The sequence below is a fragment of the Mastomys coucha genome, unplaced genomic scaffold, assembly GCF_008632895.1.
Source record: "Mastomys coucha isolate ucsf_1 unplaced genomic scaffold, UCSF_Mcou_1 pScaffold14, whole genome shotgun sequence".
Taxonomy (NCBI): Eukaryota; Metazoa; Chordata; class Mammalia; order Rodentia; family Muridae; genus Mastomys; species Mastomys coucha.
The window spans coordinates 96,014,051-96,037,040 of NW_022196896.1; the positions used below are offsets into that span (position 1 = coordinate 96,014,051).

Here is a 22,990-nt window from a genome sequence, read left to right on the forward strand (position 1 = left end):
CTACAAAGTGGCTGGGTACAAAATTAGCTAAAAGAGACCAGTAGTTCTCCTTTATACAAATGATAAATTGATCAAGAAAGAAATTAGGGAAACAGCACTTTTCATAGTAGCCACAAACAATATATCTTGCTGTAACTCTAACCAAGTTAAGTAAAAGATCTGTATGATATGAACTTCAAGTCCCTGAACAAAGAAATTGAAGAAGATGCTCCATGATAATGGACATGTAAAACTGACATAGGATTATAGTGGCAACATAATGCCATAGTGGTCAGATGGCCATCTTACCAAAAGCAATCTGCAAATTTAGTGCACTCCCCATCAAAATTCCAACACATTTAAAAAAATAGAACTCAAAAGAGCAATTCCCAACTTCATATGGAAAAACAAAAACCCAGGATAGCCAAAACAATCCTTAACAATAAAAGAACTTCTGGAGGAATTACCATCCCTGCCCTCAAGCTGTATTATAGAGCAATAGTAATAAAAATTCTACACAGTATTTATTTAGAAGCAGACACCTTGATCAACAGAATTGAATCAAAGACCCAGAAATAAACCCACACACCTATGGGTACCTGATTTTTTATAAAGAAGCCAAAACCATACAATGGGGAAAAAAAGAAAGCATCTTCAACAAATGGTGCTAGTCAAACTGGATTTCTACATGTCGGAGAATGCAAATAGGTCCATATTTATCACTCTGAAAAAAACCTCACATCCAAATGTATTAAGGGCCTCAACATAAAACCAGATACACTAAATCTTATAGAAGAGAATGTGGGAAATAGCCTTGAATGCATTGGTACAGGAAACAAGTTCCTGAATATAACACCAGTGACTCAGGCTCTAAGATCAACAATTGATAAGTGAGACATCATGAAACTTCAAAACTTCTGTAAGGCAAAGTACACTGTCAATAGGACAAGATGACAACATACAGATTGGGAAAGGATCTTCACCAACCCTACATCTGACAGAGAACTAATATTTAAAATTTATAAAAAACACAAGATGTTAAACACCAACAACCCAAATAACCCAATTAAAAAATGGGGTACAGATCTCAATAGAGAATTTACAACAGAGGAATCTCAAATGGCCAAGAAGAACTTAAAGAAATGTTCAAAGTCCTTAGTCAATTGGGAAAGGCAAATCAAACAACCATTAAGTTAATTTTAGATCCATAAGAACGGCTAAGATAAAAAACTCAAGAGGTGGGGCTGGAGAGATGGCTCAGCAGTTAAGAGCACTGACTGCACTTGCGAAGGTCCTGAGTTCAAATCCCAGCAAGCACATGGTGGCTCTCAACCATCCATAATGTGATCTGATGCCCTCTTCTGGGGTGTTTGAAGATAGCTTCAGTGTACTTACATATAATAAATAAATAAATCTTTTAAAAAACCTCAATAGGTAGCACATGTTGGCTAGGATATGGAACACTCCTTCATTGCCGGTTGGAGTGCAAACTTGTACAAAAAATCAAATTTGGTGGTTTCTCAGAAAACTTGGAATTGTTCTACCTCAAGAGTCAGCTGTACCACTCGTGGGTGTGTACCTCAAAGAAGATGCTCCATCATCCCACAAAGACACTTGCTCAACTATATCCATAGCAGCTTTATTTATAATAACCAGAAAATGAAAACAACTTAGATGTTTCTAAACTGAAGAATGGATAAAGAAAATATGGTACACCTATACAACAAAATGCTATTCAGCTATTAAGAACATCATGAATTTTTCTGGCAAATAGATGGATCTTGAGAATATCATCTTGAGTGAGGTAACCCAGTCCCAAAAGTACATATCTGGTATGTACTCACTTATAAGTGGATATTAGCCATAAAATACAGGATATTCACTCCACAGACACACAGAAGCTAAGCAAGAAGGAAGGCACACGGGAGGATGCTTGAATCTTACTCAGAAAGGGGAATAAAATAAGTCATAAGAGGCAGATGGAGAGTTAACTGCATGGGAGAGGGGATGTGGAGGGGATTGGAGATTTCAAGATCAAGTAGGAGGAGGGACAGGAAATGTGGCTAGAGTGGCATGAGAATGAATGGAAATCTGCAGCTAGTGGGGGTGGGGAGGGCATCTCCAGGTTGAGACAAAGACCTGAGTTAAGGGAGACACCCTATCAACGGGATTGAACTTAGCTGTGACTAACAGCATAGAGGATATAGATCCTGAATAAGTAGGTAGGCAGGAATGCCAGTGGAGCCACAGGGACACCAACCTACACACAAAACTTTAGACCCAAAATTTATCCTGTCTACTAGAAATTCAGGGATAGAGGATGGAATAGAGACTAAGGGGAGGGCTAACCAATAACCAGCCCAACTTGAGACCATCCTAGAATCAAGCACCAATTCCTGACACTATTAAAGATATTCTGTTATGCTTGCAGACAGGAGTCTAAGCCTGACAGTCCTCTGAGAGGCTTCACCTAGGATCTGACTCAAACAGATTTAGGCACCCACAGCTAAACAGCAGATGGAGCTTGGGGACTCTTATGGAAGAGTAGGAGGAAGGATTTTGGGCCTACAAGCTGATAGGAACTCCACAGGAAGACCAACAGAGTCAACTAACCTGGACCCTTGGGGCTCTCAGAGACTGAACCACCAATCAAAGAACATATATGGGCTGGACCTAAGCATGCCTGCACATATGTAGCAGATGTGCAGCTTGGTCTTCAGGTGTGACCCAAACAACTGGAGTTGGGGGGCTATACCAAAAGCTGTTGCTTGTACGTGGGACATGTTCTTCTAGCTGGGCTGCCATGTCTGGCCTCAGTGGGAGAGGATGCACCTAGCCTAACAGAGACTAGCAGCTCCCCTCACCCCCCAATGAGAAGAAGGAGAAAAGATGGGGGGAAGGATTGGGGAGTAGGTGATCAGGAGGGAGACAGTGAGCAGGATAAATAAAAGAGAATAAATAAATTTGTTTAATTTTTTCAAAACCTGTTTTTAATGATGGTTCTTAAATGCCTTAACCTCCCTTGTAGCCCACCACCCACCAGAGGTAGTGGAAAAGAAAGGATACAGGGAGCTGGACCTGTTTAGAAAGGTTCTTTGGAGGAACTCCCATCTATGTTGTCTGGAAATTGGTAGTTCAGGTCACAGGTTACCAGTGGGAGCTCAGTCCACTAGCAAACACTTCACAGATACACCAGCCATCCAGTTGGGTAGAGTGAGGAGAGCAGACAGGTAGCAGCAGCAGTAGGACTACCTAGAAGAGACAGCAAGGCCTTAGTCTCGGCCCAGGTAACCAGGAAGGACCACGAGGAATGCCAGCAGAAGTTCTAGCTGTGCCTCTCTCATGCATCTCTTCAAGGGAAGAGATGATCTGTGAAGACGCGAGACCCACAAGCACTGCACAGCTAGCTCTATAAGCAAGCCTAGCTCAGCCTCCATCACTGCCTGTCAAATCCTATTTATGCCCTCCAAACATCAGGAGTCCATCATGGGTCTTGTCTCAACATGTGAGTCTGTCAGCTGACATCACTCTGCCAGTCAGCCTGAGTCTGAGGAGTAAACTGCAACAGATCACCAGAAGGTATTTGGTGCTTTTCTCTATGGAGTGCTGGCAACTGGAGCTCAACTACGCAATGTATGGCAGACCACATATGCATGTCATAAGCAAAGAATCCTTCATTTATCGTGTGTCCTTTCATGTGCTTGCTTTAACAGGACATCCTCTCTCCTGGGTCTGCTTCAGTGAAACATTCATCCAGGAGTCTGTCTTAGCCTTTCACCCCTGTGTCTACTTTAATGAAATGTTCCTTCACATGTTTGCCCCAGCAAAACACCATCTAATAAAACTGTTTTCCCAAAGAACCCTTAAAGTTTCCACTTCATTAATTAACTGGAAAAAAACAACAAAAGCAAAACAAACAAAACCATGGTAAACAGCTTGCCTCACTGTGTGTTTCAGCTCACACTGTAGCTCAATAGTGATGAAGAGGCCTGGTTTTCAGGCCCGAGTTTTGCTTCATATAGGGAGCCTCACTCTCAGAAATTGATATCCATTTAGTCTGGGATGGAACCAGAGATTGTAGTATTTTTAATTCAAGATGTGAAATGCTTTCAAGTCACCGAGTTGAGAGCCACTAGGTACCGAAGCATATTCCTGAAAGCTTAGCTTTCCTTGCCATTGTACCTTGCCAATAAAAAGAATTGGTGATGGCCAGGGAGCTTGAAGGGATAGTGGAAAGCTTTACTTCCTTCCTCTGTCTTCTATGCATTCTTTATTCAAGTATTTCACATTGACCTCCCTGATTCTTTCTGACTCTTTGTCGGTTTATGTTTCCTGGAATGCTGGTTGGTTAACTTGAGTCTCGGGTTCTGTGTCTGTGAGTGCATGCATGTTGACCTATCATCACTGTAACGAGGTCTTGCCTTGATTGTATTTTGTAAATCTTCTTTCAAATAGCGTTTTAGTTCTTGTTGCATATCCTTATTTTCATCTGAGTTTAAAAACAGGCGACAAGGCTTGGTAATTGTTTTTAGATGCTCTATTTTGTTACCTTTGTGTAGCTCAGTACAATGCTCGTGAAATTGATGCATATAGGTGCTTTTAAGGAATGGAGTTTTCTTTGTACATGTGTGTGTACTTACATTGTTAACACAGTACAATGCATATGTGTGTACTTACAGTGTTAATACAGAACTATGCATGTGTGTGTGTTTGCATTGTTAACTCAGTACCATATGACAGGTAAAAAATTATAAATTGGTATCACATTTCTAAAGAGATAACTGTGAAGAGCTGTCATATTTTTGTCAAATATTTTCTTCATTTGAATTATTTATACTTCTAAAAGTGTGCATGTGCCTTAAGAAAAGTAATCAGTGCAGTACTGTTTTATATAGAGAAAGCTCTGTTAGTAGAATTGAATACAACAAAGGAGACAAAAATAATAGAATAGTATATAAAATATGGCATTGATAATTTTTACAAAACAGACTGATGTATCACATACAAATGTGACTTTGATAGTGTTACATGGAAACTTCAGGATGAATTGAGAATAGGGAACTTCAATATTCCATTCTCTTCAATAGACAGGTCATGCAGACAAAAACTAAAGAGAGAAATGCCAGGATCACATAATGCCATAAATCAAATGAACCTAACAGACATATGCTGATCATTCCACCCAAACACAAAGGATATACTTTCTTCCCAGCAGCAGCCGATGGTACTCTCTCCAAAGCTGAGCGTGTGCTAGAACACAAACCAATGCAACAGATATCAGAAAACTGAAATAATACTTTGCACCCTATCTGAACGCCATGTATTAAAGATGGATATTAACAATAACAGAAACATCAAAAAGTATAAAATCTCTTAGAAATAGAACAGATCATTACTGAGTGAAAATGTGGCAAGACAGTAATAAAAATGGAAATTAAAATGTTTTTAGGATGGAATAAAAATGAAAACATAACATATCAAGCCTATGGGACACAATGAAGGTAGTTATAAAATGCAAGTTCATAGCATTAAGTGCCTCCATTAAAAAACTGGAGAGATCTCATGTTAGTAGCTTAACAATACACTCATGAAAGGGTATCTATTCCCGACACTACCTGGATCCTCAGGATCTGCAAGTTAGATAGCTCCAAGTCCCAGGGTAGAATCAAACACAACTGAAAAAAAATTACTGTACTCATTAATTGTTGCCTGGCCCAGTTGTCAATGAGAGATGCTTCATACAGCAGCAGATAATGAGGGGTTAAGTCTGGTCTCTGCATCTTGTTACGCTGTGTTGGGTTGATATTACTAGAAGTCCTGATTTTTCTCTAAAGGGAACAGGAAGAAGAGTGGATCTGGGTGAGAAGGGAGTTGAAGGGGGGTTACTGGGAGAAGGGGAGAGAGGGAAGGCTGTGGTCAGTTTTTATTGTATGAGAGAAGAATAAATAAAAACAAATAAAAGAAAGTTAAATAAAGGTCAAACAAGCAATTTAAACTGTCATATAGCCCCTAATGAAATAGAAGCAGTAGATAAAAGTATAATTGTCTCCTCCTAAAAATGGATCAGTACAGATTTTACCAAACCTTCAAAGAAGAAATAGTGCCAATACTCCTGATTTCTTTTGAAAGTATAAGCTAGAGAAACATTTTAAACTCTTTTTATAACTACCAAAACCACACAAAAAAGATTCCTCAGAAATAAAAATTATAAATCAGCATTCTTTATGCCCATAGATGCAAAAATTCTTATAAAATACTTACAAACTGAATCCAACAATACCATGGTCATGCTGGTTCATCACAGAGATGCAGGATGGTTCAACATACATGAATTGATAACCTTAATCCACCAAAATAGGCAGGCAAAACTACATGGTCATCTCATTAGATGCAGAAAAGACCTTTGACAAAAACCCAGATTCCTTTGTGATAGAAGTCCTTGCATACAAAGGGCATACCTCTACATAATTAAGGAAATTTGCATCAGTCTTACTGCCTACATGAAACTATACACAAAGAGAAACACAAACCATTTTCATTACAATGAGGAACAAGACAAAGGGCATCAATTCTCTCTATATCTACTCAATATAACATGGAGTTTTAACTAGAGCAATGAGTCAACTGAAGGAGATCAAGAGGATATAAAGAGGAAAAACTGATACGATTTCACATATAGAAGACACCAGAAGATAGGAAGATTTCCATATGTTCATGGATAGTTAGAAAAATAATTTGAAAATGTCCATCCTACCAAAAGTGATCTACAGATTTAATTCAAACCTCATCAAAATTACAACACAATGCTTCCTGAAACTTAAAAATACATTTGAAACTTTATATAGAAACACAAAAAAGCCAGGATAGCTTAAACAATCCTGAATAATATGAATGTTAGTGATATCACCAGCCTAGATTTCAAATAAAATTACTGAGCTGTAATATTAAAAATATAATTGTATTGATGTTAAAAGAGAAATGTTGATTAGTAGGATCAAATTGAAGAGCCATACTTTCAAATGTAAATGTGCGTTCTCTCTTACATATGATTGTTACTTTTTATGCTTTCTATACATGTGCTATAATCTGAATAATCACAGAGCTTAGGCACTAAGTAATGTACTAGTGGGAGGAAAGGTTCTTCAAAGGAAGGGGGAAAGAATATAACCATATACGGAGAGACAAAGAAAAACGAATAAGAGGATTGAACATGGAGAAAAAATGGGAGGGACAAAAAAAAAAAAAGAAATAATTGAGGACAACTAGCACTAAAGGCCATTTGAAAAACCATATGGAAAATTACTATTTAGATGCTTCCTAAAACATACACAAATATGAAAGGAATCTAAATGGAGTCACCAAACACTAGGGGAGACAATGCTTAAACTAGACATCTTATGCCACCAAGTGAAACTTCCAGTGCCTGGAATAAGTTACATCATCTTTGGTCATTGGCTAAAGGGCCCCGTGCAAACCCCCAAATATCACAAGTTATTGCCAAGGTCATTAGTTACTCTCTATAACCAGATTGTAAAGCTTTATTTGTGGAGATAACACCTATTTCATCAAACACACACACACACACACACACACACACACACACACACACACACATAGAGCTGGTACCTAACTATAAGATTTGCCCCTGCTCTCTAGGTAGGCATACACAGCTATGAACTGTGCAACCTATAACAGTGACCTGCCTGCAAGATACACTGGTACAATAGAGGCACAAGTGTCAGGAGTGTAACCAACCACTTTTTAAAAATAATTGGATTTAAGACCTTCTCCATGAGATTAAACCAATACTTGATGTTGCTCAAGAGGTCCAGAACCTGAGATTCGATAGAACATACATGGTCATAGGGAAATGTAATAATAACAGTCTTCTAAATTAACATAGGAAAAATGACTCCTAATGTCACATTTACATATCCATAAGTGCTCCCACAAAATCATCAAAGAAGCTCCTTGAAATATATTGAAATTAATACTGAGATGCATATAAGAATAATGTTTGGAGAAAGAAGCTTTGGAGCACAGAGTCCTAAGTGTAATTTCTTCTCTAAAATCTTTGCTCTTGCCCCAAGGATCTATACAGAAAAGGTGGCAAAAGGTTGTACGAGCTAGAGGTGATGAATGACTCCAAGTATACTGTGTTTTCCATATGCAGTGGTGGTGTTGTGCTATAGAGTCACAAAGACTGTGCTATCATGCACAAGATCTACTCAAGTTCAAGGCAGTTGGGTTCCTGTACTGAAAGGAGGAACTGGACACGGAGACCCACTGATAGCCAAGAAACTCTCTGCAGCTGATACCAGCTAGGAAGAGGGATGTTTTTGCCAGTGGAGTTTCTTGGGTATGTCAACTATGATTTAGAAGAGTTCCCATGTCCAAGAGTACGTGGCCAGCACAAAATGAACTCACGGTTATCTTTGTGGACTTTTTGTTTCATTTTGCCTTGTAGTCTACATTTTCTATATTATTGGTCTTTATGTTTGTTTTGATTTTTTTCTGGTTTTTGTGCATGCATGCATGTGTGTGTGTGTGTGTGTGTGTGTGTGTGCATATGTATGTGTGTGCACAAGTACTTCTTGTTTGTTTTCTTGTTTAACGGGGTCAAAGAACATAAACTCAGGTGGTTAGAGTGAGATGGTGAGAATATTGTAGGAATTGAGGAGGGAAAAACATGATCAAAATATATTCCATGTTTTCCAATAACAGTAGAAACAATAATAGAACAATTTTCAAAAAGAAAAGAAACCATGGTCCCAAGAAACCAAGGTGAAGAAACTAAATAGTTCACTCAAAATGTGAATATTGGCTTTATTTTGATATGAGACTAGAATTTATTTTTCTATTATGTAGTATTATGAAGTATGTGAAATTTGTATATATTTTATAATAATACATATTACTCTGTTATTCAGAAAAAACCCACCTATGAAAGTTGGTTAATAGTTTTCAGCTCTCACCATATAATGAATCCCTTAGAATGTAACATCTGTGGGAGCATGAATTGTTACTGACTTTGTTCATTGGTAAGTTTACCCTGCCAAGAATATTATTTGAAAGAGTATAGCTTTTAGAAATACTATTTGAAAAAATACTTGATTATAAAAATAAATGTATAGCTCCATTTCTAATGACAATTTTAGGATGTAAATACTATAGGATTATTTCCGTGTGTGTGTGTGTGTGTGTGTGTGTGTGTGTGTGTGTTGTTTTAAAGAGTTAATATATAATCCATTAAGGATTTTAATACCTATATTAATCATGTCTTCACTGAGGATACATTCCTATCTTATGGAATTTGCATGATGGGGAGAGGCTTAGCTAACAGACGGAGGTGCATGTTCTAAAGCTTGTGACTTGAAGAACTCTAACAGAATCTTTCACTATTGGCAAATACCTTTAAAGGAATCCCATTTCCTTAAATGCAAGCAAGAAAACCATAATTAACCTGTTAGCAAGTGTCATTTTCCCATCCATGAAAATATAGGCCTATCATTTGCGTAGGATAAATGTACGACATGAATCCTAAGGCTTTGACTGCTGGAATGAAATTGATGTCAAGGTTGAATGATTATCTAAAAATGACAATTGACAAATCATATATTATAAAATTGTACTTCACTTTATCCACCAAGGGAAGGCGCTCAAGTAATTTTTAATATCTATGTAACTTAGAGCTAAATTCTGCCATGAAAACAAATGAATGCCTTATTTTAAATTTTGTCTTTCTTGCATATTTTTCCAAAATTGAAGTGGGATATGAGGAATTGATAGTAAGAGTCATCCATAATAATATTTTTCTTAGAACTGAGTATTAAATAAGGCAAATTAATGTGCATAATGGTATGGATATCTAACAGAGAGCTTTATTTCCATGCCCCCCTCCACAGGATTCAGAATTTCCCGTAGATATGCAACCAGATCCAACCTTGAGCTCATGTACAGAAAACGTTTCTGTAGCAAGATTTGACTACAAGCTAAACAACATTTTCAGACTTCATGAACTCCCAGTGAGCTGGTAGGACTTTTAGTTTTCTTAATGCTTTTGAGATCTTGCTGCCCTCTGTAAACTGGGGTGCTCTCTTAACTATTCGTAGCTTATGTGATTTGCTCTTACTCTGTGTGCGAATAGCTACTTTAGCTTCTCATAGCAATGAAAGAATCCATTTATAGCCTCTGGAACATTGCAAGTTAATTGGTTTAGGCACTTGGTGGCAGTGTAGACTAAGTACATTATTGTAATTATTACTGTTGAGTTTATAGTTCTAACTTACAAGAACACACATGGTTTTAAGAGAGTTTCCAAGAATTATTGGAACCCAAGATTTGAGAAACTACGGATTTTAATTAATTTATTGATTCTAGCAATGTACATTTTGAGTAATGTAATTTTTAATTTGTTTTTTTTTGAAGTCATAATTTCATGAACTGTAGGCACGTTGATTTAAAGTAAAAACATATCACATTTATTAAAATATAATTGCTTTATGAGTCTGAACACTTATATCTATACATATAAAAAGTGCATTTTTTTTAATATCTTTTGCCATTGATAGGGTTGGCAAGGTTTTTTTTTCTTTTTGAGAAGAATGTTCCTGTCAGTAATCTGTCAATATAAAGTGACACTTTGTGGAACTGTAAACTTCAGTAAGTCTTTTTTGTCAATAATCATAGACATAAATCTTAGCTTAGATAAGTAGTATCACATTCTTGCATTTTTACATATAATCTAAAGTATATACAATTTTCCTCAAGAATCTATGATTTGGGTAATATATATAGGGAAAAGATCTGTCCTTATTCATAATCTTCTTCAGCAAGAATAATATCTTGTTGTATTATAATTACATCTATTTTACCTGTAGTTCTTCTCTTTTTCATTTGAAATATATCTGTTGCTTTTGATATTATGTTATGTGATGTGATATGTATATACATATGTATATATGTATATAACTAAGTGATATGTATATACACATATACATATATGTACCACATGGTATGGTATATATATATGTATATATATATACACACACATACATCATATACATATACATCATATACATATATATCATATACATATACACATACACATACACATACATATACATATACATAGTATATTATGGTATATGCATACACATGCATATACATATATGTTCATTTATGTGTATATATATATATGCATACACATAATATATGAATACTATTGAATTATCTTAAAAAACAAGTATGTTATATATAATGTTTTATGCATATATAGCATAATAAATATATTAATGACATAATTAAAATCCATAGATCAATGAGTTGGAAATTTCTATTAACATTTGAAGAGAATCATAAAAATGAAGCATTCATCTCTTATGGTTATACTTAAATTAGGACAAACAGCTCTGTGTGTGTGTGTATCTGTGTATTTGTATGTTTTTGTGTGTATGTGTCTCTAGTGCATATGTATATTTTTGGAGGTATGGTTATAATTTTCATTAAATATCTTTTAATTAGATATGTTTCTGTATCCTATTTCTTTCATCAGCTAAACACCATCTATAATTTTATTTTAAAATATTTTTTTTTATTTTCACATATTATACTTCATCAGTGGGTATAATTTGACTTGTTATAAAAAGAGACCTAGTTATTTTAGAATTGGATTTTAAGAATTTTCTGCAGTACATGCTACTGAGCCCAGACAATGGCAAGAATATGCAGATTTGATTTGATAATAAAAAGAGAATTATAATAGACAGCCACTCTGTAGGAAGAAATACTCCTGTTTGAACCAATGTCCAATAGTCTGTGTTCCAAAGACAATATATGTATTGAGTTCTCTTTCTCCTCTTTTGTTGAAAATAGATTTTTAAAAAATATATCCTGATTTGGATATATTAAATGGATTTCCTCTTTCTTTACTTCTCCCTGTTCCTTCCCACTTTCCCTCCTATTCAGAGCCATAACTTTTCTGTTTCTCATTAGAAAACAGACATCTAAAGAAACAATAATACAATAAAATAAAAGCAAGTTGGAAAAAACATAAAGAAGAAAATCTTCCAAAGAAAAAGCACAAGAAACACATATAGGCACTAAGACACATGTATTTTCCCACACAGGAATCTCATAAAAACAGAAAAACAAGCCAGGCTTGTTGTATCTAGTCCCGGGATTTTGGCCATCCAGCAGTGTCCCCTATGGTTTCCTTCTCCTGGTTTGGTACTTTATGCAAACCAGTTGGTCACTCCCACAGGCTTTGTGCTGCCATTGCACCACCATAGTTTTCAGGCAGCTCACAGTTTTAGATTGAGGGTTAGATGTAGATTATGTTGGTATTTACCTTTGGCCTTCGGTAGCACACATAGCACCTTCCAGTGCCATCAACAGTAGTCCATAGTCATGAAGGCTCTAGAAGGGTATAAATTCTACTTTTCCTTGTTCAATGAATTGTGTAAGTGTTGTCATTATCAATAGGGCAGCCATCAGTTCGTAGAGAAAAACCAATAGCTTTGGCAATAGTAAGGCTAGTAGCATTCACAGTTTTAACTTGTAGTTTCTTTAATCTAAAATGAGAATTCCAGGCTCTTTCAGAGGATAATTTTTCCCATCTTTTCATGTTAATTTAGTTTTCATTGACAGCAATTTTGTTTCACATACTTATATTTCATCTCATAAATTAATAGTTAATTACATTACAATAGAAAACCTTGGCTCATGAAGACATTTGATAATAAACTATTTGATTCTTCATAGTCACCTACATTAGCTCTGTAGTGGCCCTGGGCATGACCACTGAGCTCAAGCGATTAGATATAGCCAACACCACTGGTGTGCTTTATGAAGAGAAGGAGTTGGCCAGTTAAGAAATTAAGTGGAAGTTAAAGGAAAAGCCTGTATTCAATGAAAGAAGAAAAAGAGGGAAATGGCGGTTTTGTCAAAAACAAGAATCCAGATTTCAGGTTATGTTGTTTCCAGCGTCTACAAAGACAGCTGCCCCATAACAACTAGTGCAGTCTGGGGAGAAATTTCATTATCTTTTCTAGCAATTTTATTAGGAGAAAGCCTCTGTCTTTATGGCTTAGGCAGTAGAAAGGTGAACCAGTAGAAAGAATGGTGGTTAATCTAAGGATGACTTAAATCAAGTTGCTGCTTTGGGACAACTCGTTTAGGGGTTGTCTGCTTTATTGGCAGTCTGTTCATTTCTGCTCCTGGTACCACCATTTCTTCCTTGCTTTGTGTTGGTGTGGTTCCCATCTATTTTATTCCTTCAATTCTTCCAGTCTGTCCTGTTTTAACTCTCAGCCATCAGCCAGCCATAAAATACAATTCCAAAATAATATTTAGTGTTTCTCTAGTTTCCCCAGGTGTAAGGGAACTGGAGAGATGGATCAGTGGTCAAAAATGCTGCCTGCACTTTCTGAGAATCAGAATTCAGACCCCAGGGCACACATAGGAAACTGGCACCCTGGAAGCACATCTAACTCCAGCTCTAGGGATCCCCCTTTAGCCTCCACATCATCCTTTAGCCCCTATAAGTGCATCGTGCACAAAGGTGCACACACACACACACACACACACACACACAAATGCACAAACAATAAGTAAATGAACAAATAAAATAAAAGTTAAGAAGTTTAAAAAGGTGCGATAAAACTGATTCTGTGGTTAAGAGTATTTGTGGTAGAAGTATGTGTACTTGAGTTCAAATTCTCAGCATCCATGTACAAAGCTGGTTGTGAACAGCTCCTGTAATCCCAGGACTATGGAATACAGGGACAGTGCTATGACCTCTGACCACCAGCCTAGTTACAATTTCAGTGAGAGACCTTTTCTCAAAGAATAAAATGGAGTGCAGTGGCACATAAATGAGGAACCTTACACCTGTGTATGTACATGTGTGTGTGTGTGTGCATGCGCACATGCATGCATGCACACACACACACACACATACACAGACACATACACTTAACATAAAATAAATAATTACAATACTTTTCATTTATCTTTTATTTATTTCATGTGTGTGTGAGTGTCAGATCCACTGGACCTAGAGTTACAGACAGTTGGGAGCTGTCAGGTGTGTGCTGGGAATTGAACCCAGGTCCTCTGGAAGAGCAGCCATTGCTCTTAACCCTTGAGCCGTCTCTCCCGTCTCTTACAACACTTTTCAATGACTAGGAATGTAGCTATGTTTTAGAGTAGTTGACTAGCTTGCATGAGGTTCAGGTTCAATACTGCAGTAAAAAAATTATTGATTTATTATATGCTTCTTTAGGCAAGAACATTTTTCTTATTGATCAAGAGTTAATTTTGCTTTTGTTTGTTAATTCATATCAGTGGGACATGTTCTTAAGCTATAGTTTATAGGTTTCTTAACTTTGAAATGTAACAGCAGTAGTAGTATGGCCGTTAATACTGAAAAGGACAGAAATACAAATAATACTAGTAATGTTTTACTGAGCACAAATGAAAACATTCACCTTCTTTATATATACTGTCTCTGGTCGTTTTCAGTGAGGAGTTATCATCTTCTCTCTGTTTTTAACAGAAACAAACAGATGACACACACACATGATACTCAGGCATCATAAAAATTACAAGATTTGATTCAAATACAGTTTAAGATGACAGCACTAACTAACCCCTCACACTGTTTAAAAAAATTTCTAAAGGAAAAAATATCCAGTTTTACATTTATGCATACAATTTGCCATACAAAACCATATAATCTATGATTTAGGGTAGAATCCTATTTTTCTCTCTTGAGAATCATGACCTAGAGGTAATTGCTTTATAGTTGAATATTAAAATAATTAATTAGATTGTGGGTAAGTTCAGAAAATGCTAATTATGTATTCTTTTTCTAGGAAAAACAGATATATCAAACCATATTTTTACTGTTTTTCTTTAACAAGGTCACAATAAAAATATACATTAAAATCCAGCTAACTTAAAAAATTTTTAATGTCTTTATAATTTGCATTTTTATATAGTGCAATTACATAGGTCAAAGAACCAGAGGGTTTTCAATTAGACTAATTAAGAGTATCTTTGAGCTGGGCGGTGGTGGTGCACGCCTTTAATCCCAGCACTTGGGAGGCAGAGGCAGGTGGATTTCTGAGTTCGAGGCCAGCCTGATCTACAAAGTGAGTTCCAGGACAGCAAGGGCTACTCAGAGAAACCCTGCCTTGAAAAACCAAAAAAAAAAAAAAAAGTATTTTTGAGTTCTGGTTTAGGTATTTCTACTATTCCTACACTTGTTTGAATGGTGCCCATCCACTTAAACAGCACCCTTCAATAAGGCATATCAGTTAAAAACTCCCCTTTTGTCTAGAGAATTAGGTTCTAACCATGCTCTGCCCCAGAGCCCTGCTTTCTCATGAGAAACATGGTGAAAATGCAGACTCATCACAATCCCATTTGTTGCTGCCATTCTCCCCACACTGAAGATCCTATCTGCATTGGTTCCTCCATGTGCTGTCATGACAAGGAAGAGCAACCTCTACTTAAACTTACAAAAGGAATGTTGGAATTTGGGCTCATGTTTGCCAGTACAATCCATCGTGGTGGGCAAGATGTAGTGGCAAGAGTTTTAGGCACTGGTCACATGATATCAACAGTCAGGAAGCAAAGAGAGGTGAGTGATTGAGCTCAGCTGGCTTTCTCCTTTTATTCAGTCCAGGATCCCAACTTCTGGAGTATTATCTCCTATATTAATTGAATCCACATCAATTTACTGAATCTAGATAATCCCTCAAAGACACAACTAGACATTTGTTTCCATGGTCACTAAAAATCCAAAGAAGGTAACAACCAAGACTAATCCTCCCACCTCCCTCCTCTGAAACTCCTTTTTATAAGTTACTGGTGATTTTTTATAATCTACCAGAGGTCTGGTCACTCATAACTTCCCCCTTTGTTCACCAGTCAAGTACTGCTTAGACAGTTTGCCGCTCCTGTATTACTTCCCAAGACCCCAGCTGCTATTAGTGTGTCCTGGAATTTTCTCTTGACTCCCATGCTCCTCACTCTTAGCTTGTCCTGTTAGCTGCTCCTCTTGTGTCAGATGTCTGCTTAAAAGACTCCCCCAAAGACCAGCTAGCTCTTAGCTTCATCTTTTTACTAAGTACATTTCTCATGTGATACCTTCTGTTCTAGTCATCAATTCCAAGTGGTAATTGGAATTGGTATTGGTAATATCTTGACATTTTCCCTAAGTCTGAACATTTTGTAGGATTCCCCAGCTCTCATTTCCAAAGAAGAAATTTGTGTTACCTCAGAAAGCCTGGACTTCTCCTAATGTCCATCTTTATAAATGAACCACAGTGTATAAATAGACATCAGCTAAGGTGCCACAAAGGATTTTGAGTCCTCTATCTCTCATCCTACAAACTCTACTATTAAACGTCCCAGTCGGGATGAAGATGTAGCTCAGAGGTAGAATGCTTGTCTGGTATCTTGGAGCCCTTGTAGGGGGAATCCCCCAGTCATTCTGGTAGTTCTTTGGTTTAGAACTCATTTATGATTTTCACTTTCTATCTCTAGTATCAGTAGTCATTACTCACACTGTGCAAAATGCTAATAATTTTTCCCAACATACTCTGTAATATCAGCCCTTCCATATTGCACTTATTTCACAGGACCTACGTAGAGAATGTAAATTGGGTCGTAAGAGCTCCTACTTTAAGTACATGCTGCCCTGGCTAGGCTCTAAATGAAGAGCGAGCCTTCTCTTTGGACGCATGTTCTCTTCCCTTCCCCGACCCACACATGGTAGACATCTCTGTGCTGCGGACTCTCATTACTACATCATCACACAGGCCTTTCACTCAGTGGACAGGATCAGGATTCCAAGCTTTGCACATCTCCGTCATTGTTCCTACCACTGCTCAAATGCCACCTGCTTCCAGAGGCAGGTCTAACAAAACAACTGCTATTTTACCCCTCATTTCCACTCATTGTCAGTGCTTTCATTGTGCTTATTCGAAAAATACATTTCAAGTACTATTTTATTTGCTTATGTATATGTCTGTGTGTTTCTGTATCTTTATGAACATATGCAGACATATATGAATGGGGTTAATGTATACACAGAGGTCAGAAGAGGGCATTGGGTCCCTTGGATCTGGAGTTTTAGGCATTTTGGATACATGGCTTCTTTTGTAGCTGTTGGCATTTGAACTCTGCTTCTCATGATTATGCAACAAACAATCTTCATTGTGTGCAACCACTCCAGCTCCCTCTATATCTTCTTTTTTCCTCGGCTCCCCACATACCTGGGAGTCATACTTTTCAAAGTATTTCATGAAAAGACCCAGACTTTTAGCTTTTACCTAGTAGCGCTGGTCAGTGTGCACCACCCCAGTGTCTTCTTTTTTGAGCCCATTGGAATATTGTATCTCAGGTCTGCTGTGTGACTTGGCTATGTGACTCTGGGGATGTCTGCTCTCTTGTAGCTGGAATCTAAGGACATAGTAAAGGCTCAGACTCCTGATAAAAGCCCAGATTCCTGAGTCAGCTGTTTGTAGCATCCCTCAGCCTTTATCTAGTTTTATTCTCTAGATTTCCTATACTTTTTAAAAATTAAATGAGTTAGTCTGTTTAAAATGATTTTCAGTGCAATAAATACTTTGTGGTATTTATATCCACACATTCATTCATCAAAAGTGAAGACATCCCAACTTCTCTGAACAATTAACTACCTGAAAGAATTCAGTTGCAGGCAGCTGGCATTTACTTGAGTTCACAGTAAGCCAAGTATAAAATCCATTGATGATAAAATGTACTTGGTGACCAAAGGTTCTACAGGAGAACACAAAATGTGGCAGAATTCAGTCCAGGATAACTTCAGGATTAAAGATGGGCCAGGGCGTTTATTGAAAGACAGCATGTAGTAGAGATCCTGCAGTGTGCAAAGAAGTAAGAAGTATAGAGAAGGAAGAGAAAACTTGAAGTTGGAACATCCTTGAGGCAGAGGCAAGTCCACAATATCCCAGGAGAAACAGGTAGTGCAATGTAAACCAAATAAAGGATCCGAAAGACTCTACAGAGACATGTTAGGAAGTTGAAAGTCGGAGGAGTGTTCCACCAGACCTTAACAATCTTAACATTCACACTTTCTCTGGTATTCAGGAAATGTTGGAAATTGATTTGCAAATTCTGAGCAAAAGATACACAAAGTTGACATGTTAAAAATAGGACCTTTCAAATTGCTGTGTGGAAATAAGGCTTCTAATAGGGTCAAGGATAGGGATTGACACTAGATAGGAATAATTCCCACAATTCAAGAAGGCTGTGAAGATCTCCTTGATAAGGATGATGGTAAAACAGAAGGAGAGAAGTGACCAGAAGTGTTATTTTATCAAGTTGAGCATCAACAAGTTTTGTGGCAGACTGAATGTGAGTAAAAGAGAGGTATACTTCAAGGGTAGCTGGATTTTGTGGCTTTAGCAAAAGAAGACTAAAGTAAGTATTCATGTACAAGAGGGAGAATCAAGTTTGAAAACATGGAGTGCTAAGTTCATGAGGCTCTTGGGATTTAGGTGGGGCCGGGAACAAAGCACATCTGTGTACATGGCTTGATGAGCAGCTGGAGGCCTGTCAGTACTATTCCAGGCATTGTCCTGACACTTTTGTCAGAAATACGGTATCTGGCATTTCCTGAAAAAAAGGAAGAGGAAAAAGAAAAGAAAAGAAGAAGCAAAAAGAAAAAACTAGACTTTAGAGAAACATGAGTTTTCAAACCATGAAACAATATAAAGATAACCTTCCTTTAGTGTGCTTCTTTTAAGTTACATGTTCTTAGGAGATAGTAAGTTATACTTAGAATGCATTTTTGAAAAATAAAGTCCCTCAAATAATTATAGATAATAATTACTATCTCAAAAGTATACCATAAGTGTAGACTGTAAATATTATGTTTATTTCTCTCCAAAATCAGCAAGGCATTAGAGTGAAGCATGCATTTAACACTTCAATTTATACGGAGAAAGCACTAATAATTCCTAAAGTTAACTTAAAGATAAATACTCCTAGAAGGATAATTATTATAGAGATGTAGCATACTGGTCTTAAGATTTGATACCCAAGTGCTAAGGTGTTAGGTAGGCCCCATTATCTAACGATACAGTAGTAACATTTATACCATTAACTTTTAAGAAGGAAGATACACATGAGTACACAATAAATGCAAACATTAATTTTAATGAGCTATTTACTTTCTGGGTATGTTCCATGAACAAATACATCATGTAATTAGATTAGATTTTTAGAGGCTTTTTTTTCATATTTATTTTTTAGTACCCTTGATTGTATCATACCTTAACTTTAAACTAAGTTTTTTCAGTCACTTTGGGTTTGTCAAGTGGCTGTCATCTTTCAGAAAGTGTTCTCATTTTTTTTTTTTTTTGGTTAACTTACAGCTAAAAATTATGGAAGGGCTTTTACATTGGTCACAGATGATGCGTAAAGCATTTTCAATTCCAGCATTTCATAGACTCAGCCAGAGACCGACAGTTGCCCTTCTGGGGCTATAACCATTTTTCATTCCCTTTTAATTATCTAGATCCATAGTAATAACCACAGTGACCTACAAGAAGGCATTGTTGGACATATTATAATTATATATAGCAATTATGTGTAGTGCCAACAATGCATAAAATCCTACTTATTAACTAAGGTTAGTAAAAATGAAACTCTGTTTGTCTCCCTTAGGACATGGGCTCAGGTTTTGAAAAGCCAAGGCATTTAATTTTTGCATAAAACTTTTTTTCTGGAGTACATTATTATGATAAGTCAGTTCTATTTCTGTGGGATGATAACACATTAATAATATTCCAGTAAATATAGCCAATACTTCTACTCCAGCTCTTCCTCTCATTATAGGCTCATATTTCCTATTACCTGCTGTATAATAGAAAGAGAATTGGAGTTCAAAGCAAAGGTGAACCTTTAGAATGTAGGATCCAGGAAGGTTGTTTAGAACATAAACATAAACTGATAGAGCTCTTTTTCTCTTGAATGATTTGCTTAATGTTTCAAAATACTCATAATTTGTTTAAATAATTAGAACTATATGACATATGAATGAACAATGACTCTAGAAATCTCTGACATTTCTTGATGCCTCAGTTACAATTGGCACATTTTGTTCAATTTAAAGAGAACATATATGAAATTATATATGATACATATATAATATATAAAATATATATAATACATACATATATGTATATATATGTATATTATATGATGAATGGATTGCAAGCATCTGATCTAAATCTTAAACCAATTCTGAAGATTTCTTATATGGCCATGACTAGAAAAATATTGTCATATTAGTTTCACATCATTTTTTTGTATTAATAGTGATTTTATAATCTAATAGAAAGCAATAAAACTTTTATTAGGCTTATCCACTCCACATACATAACAATATTTATGTTCAGATTCAACTTTAATTTAAAACTACTGACATTATCCTAAGGCAATAACCATTAATTTTAGAGTGCCTCATAAAATAGCCCATTTTAACTTGCATATTTGTGAATACCTAAACTTTATCAGTTCTTTGTCCACTCTCTCACTTGACTGCTATCTCATTTTTTCTCCAACTTCATATGTCTTCCATTTTAGTGTTGTTATCTTCCATAAAGTAGCCAGTGATGCCTGTCTTCTGACTCATTTAACCACTATCCTTACCACTTTATTATCAAATTAATTAGGTCTCTTAGGCCTATGGTTTGTCACTTGGGTCTTTCAAAGTCCTTTGGCTATAATTTAGTCCTCATAGCTCCAGTGAGTGTATCTGCCTCTGATCATTTTTTTCCAAATGGAATTATTTCTTTGTATTACTATCATAATAATCTTTTAGAAGTTAAGATATGATGTCTTATTTTTGTTCTAAATTCTATATTCTAAGATCTGGAGTTTTGGTTCTTTCAAACTAGTTATGGCCTATCTTTCTTGTTTTTGTTTGCTTGCTTGCTTTGTTTTGTTTTTTGAGCCCATTTCTCATGGCCCCACTGGATGTGTTCTATGAGATTTGTTCTCTGTGCCCTATCTTATGTACTGTCTGTACAGAAAGTGCATTTCAATGAGATCCTTTCATTTGTGTATGGGTTAGCTCATTTTCTTCAGACAGAAAAACACTTTATCTCTATTTTCATTTGCAGGAACTTATGCAACCTAAAGAGTGTCCCCATTCCTAAACCAAATCTTCTCTCTCTTGCCTTGGTACTAGGTACACATAAGACAGGGCACAGAGAGCAAATCCTATAGACCCCCATGATCCATTGATAATTCTCCATTCCCAAAGTTAAAAAAAAAACTCTTGAAGACAAATCATGAAATCATTACATACACTCATACTGTTTGTAACCTAGGCATCTACCAATGATACATTCAATATCCTTTATAACAAATAGAGTGTAAATGTTTATACAAAGTTTATACAAATGCTAGTAGTCTGATTTTCCTACTTATAGTCAGACCTGTAATTCACATACTCTATGCATAGGAAGTTCGACACACACCTCTCACTAGAATTAGTGTTTACCTCTCCATTTTCCCAAGGCTTGGTTCTTTCACATGGTTCAGGGTGTACAGACAAGGTTCTGTTAATAGACACTAGCCTGTTTACCTAACTTTCTACAAGGTTTCTCTCTCAGTGGTTGCTATTCTCCATCTCATATGGATTTTCTTCTTCCATTTTCCACACATCTACCTTTAGTTTTAAAGATTTATTTATTTTACTTATGCATATGGGTATATTGCTTGCCCATATATCTAATTGCCAAGATCCTGTGATGACTGTAGAGAGCAGAAGAGGGAGTAAATGGATCCTTTAGAACTGGAGCTTCAGATGGTTACTAACTGCCATGTGTGTAATGTCAATCAAACCTTGGTCTTCTGCGAGAGCAAGTATTCTCCATCTCTGAGCAATCTCTCCTCTCCCTCACCCTGCATTTGCTTTTAAGTATTTCCTGGAACTTCACTGAGTTCTTGACTCTTCCCTTTTCTTCTCCTTAGCCCATTTGGCCACCTGTAAAAAAAAAAGACACATTCCCAGAATTTTCTAGAATTTCTTCTAGAATATTTCTTGTAGCATTATTTACAAAACAACACATTGTGAGTAGTTGTCTTCAGAGGAAGCTAGATATATAGACCCTGAAGACTCATTGTTTTCCATAAAGCACACTAAAGTAACATTACATTCTTTGCCTTGGTAAAGATTGCATCACATTTTATGCCAGGTAAAGAGTGAAGATGTACTTGCTGTGTCTGTATAGGTACTAAAGGCAGATATTTGATTGCATACTGAACCTTATCCAGAAGTAATTTTATTGAGTTTAGTCATTGCTACTAGCTAAATTCCATCTGCCTATTTACTTCCTCAAGCGAAACCTCAAGAGAGGAATTGCTAATTTTTGTATTAAATCAAATGATGTATTTTAGACTATTATCCAAAAGAACCAAGAATTGCATAAATGCACTGTCCCTTAGTCATTTTCAAATAGTTTCTCATTTAATTAGTTGCTTTTACCCTGCAATAGTACATGGTAATTTCAACTCTTTTTTGTACTTCAAAATGTCCTTTATACCAGGAGCTATATTTAATAATTTGTGTTATAGGTTTACCTATAACCAAAGTCATTTATATAAAATGGAAGCTTTAGAATGACATAAAAATGGTTTGTGAACTAGATTATTATTCTCTTTTTCTCCAGTTGATCAGCTCACACTGCTTCTGTCATTATCTTGCTAGTCTCACAATGAACCTTTAGTCACAATGGTCAACACTTTTGCATGTGGTTTAACTTCTACTCCTGAACAATGGAAGGTGTCTTTCACAACTGCCTTCTGCATTTAATGAGAGACCCTGTTACAAAGATATGAGGCAGAAAGCAGTTGTGAAGGATACCTCTCACATGGACACACACATTTTCACATGTAGCAGCTCATGCAAACATACATCCATGTAACACATGCAGATATACAGTCT

General features: G+C 36.4%; 1 protein-coding gene and 1 long non-coding RNA gene across 7 annotated transcripts in view; one reads left to right on the plus strand and one right to left on the minus strand.

Annotated features, from left to right (window-relative positions):
- Spag16 (sperm associated antigen 16) overlaps positions 1-22,990 on the plus strand; it is an 871,212-nt gene that overhangs the window by 141,933 nt on the left and 706,289 nt on the right. For all 6 annotated transcript variants that reach the window (XM_031367840.1, XM_031367842.1, XM_031367843.1 and 3 more), the window contains one exon: positions 9,885-10,012. In XM_031367840.1, coding sequence (XP_031223700.1) covers positions 9,885-10,012 — 128 coding nt within the window. The remainder of the gene's footprint in view (positions 1-9,884; positions 10,013-22,990) is intronic.
- LOC116088540 lies at positions 14,429-20,788 on the minus strand. The gene is made up of 2 exons (XR_004117919.1): positions 20,540-20,788; positions 14,429-14,523 (listed from the first exon to the last, which is right to left on the minus strand). It is a non-coding gene; the product is annotated as an uncharacterized LOC116088540 (long non-coding RNA).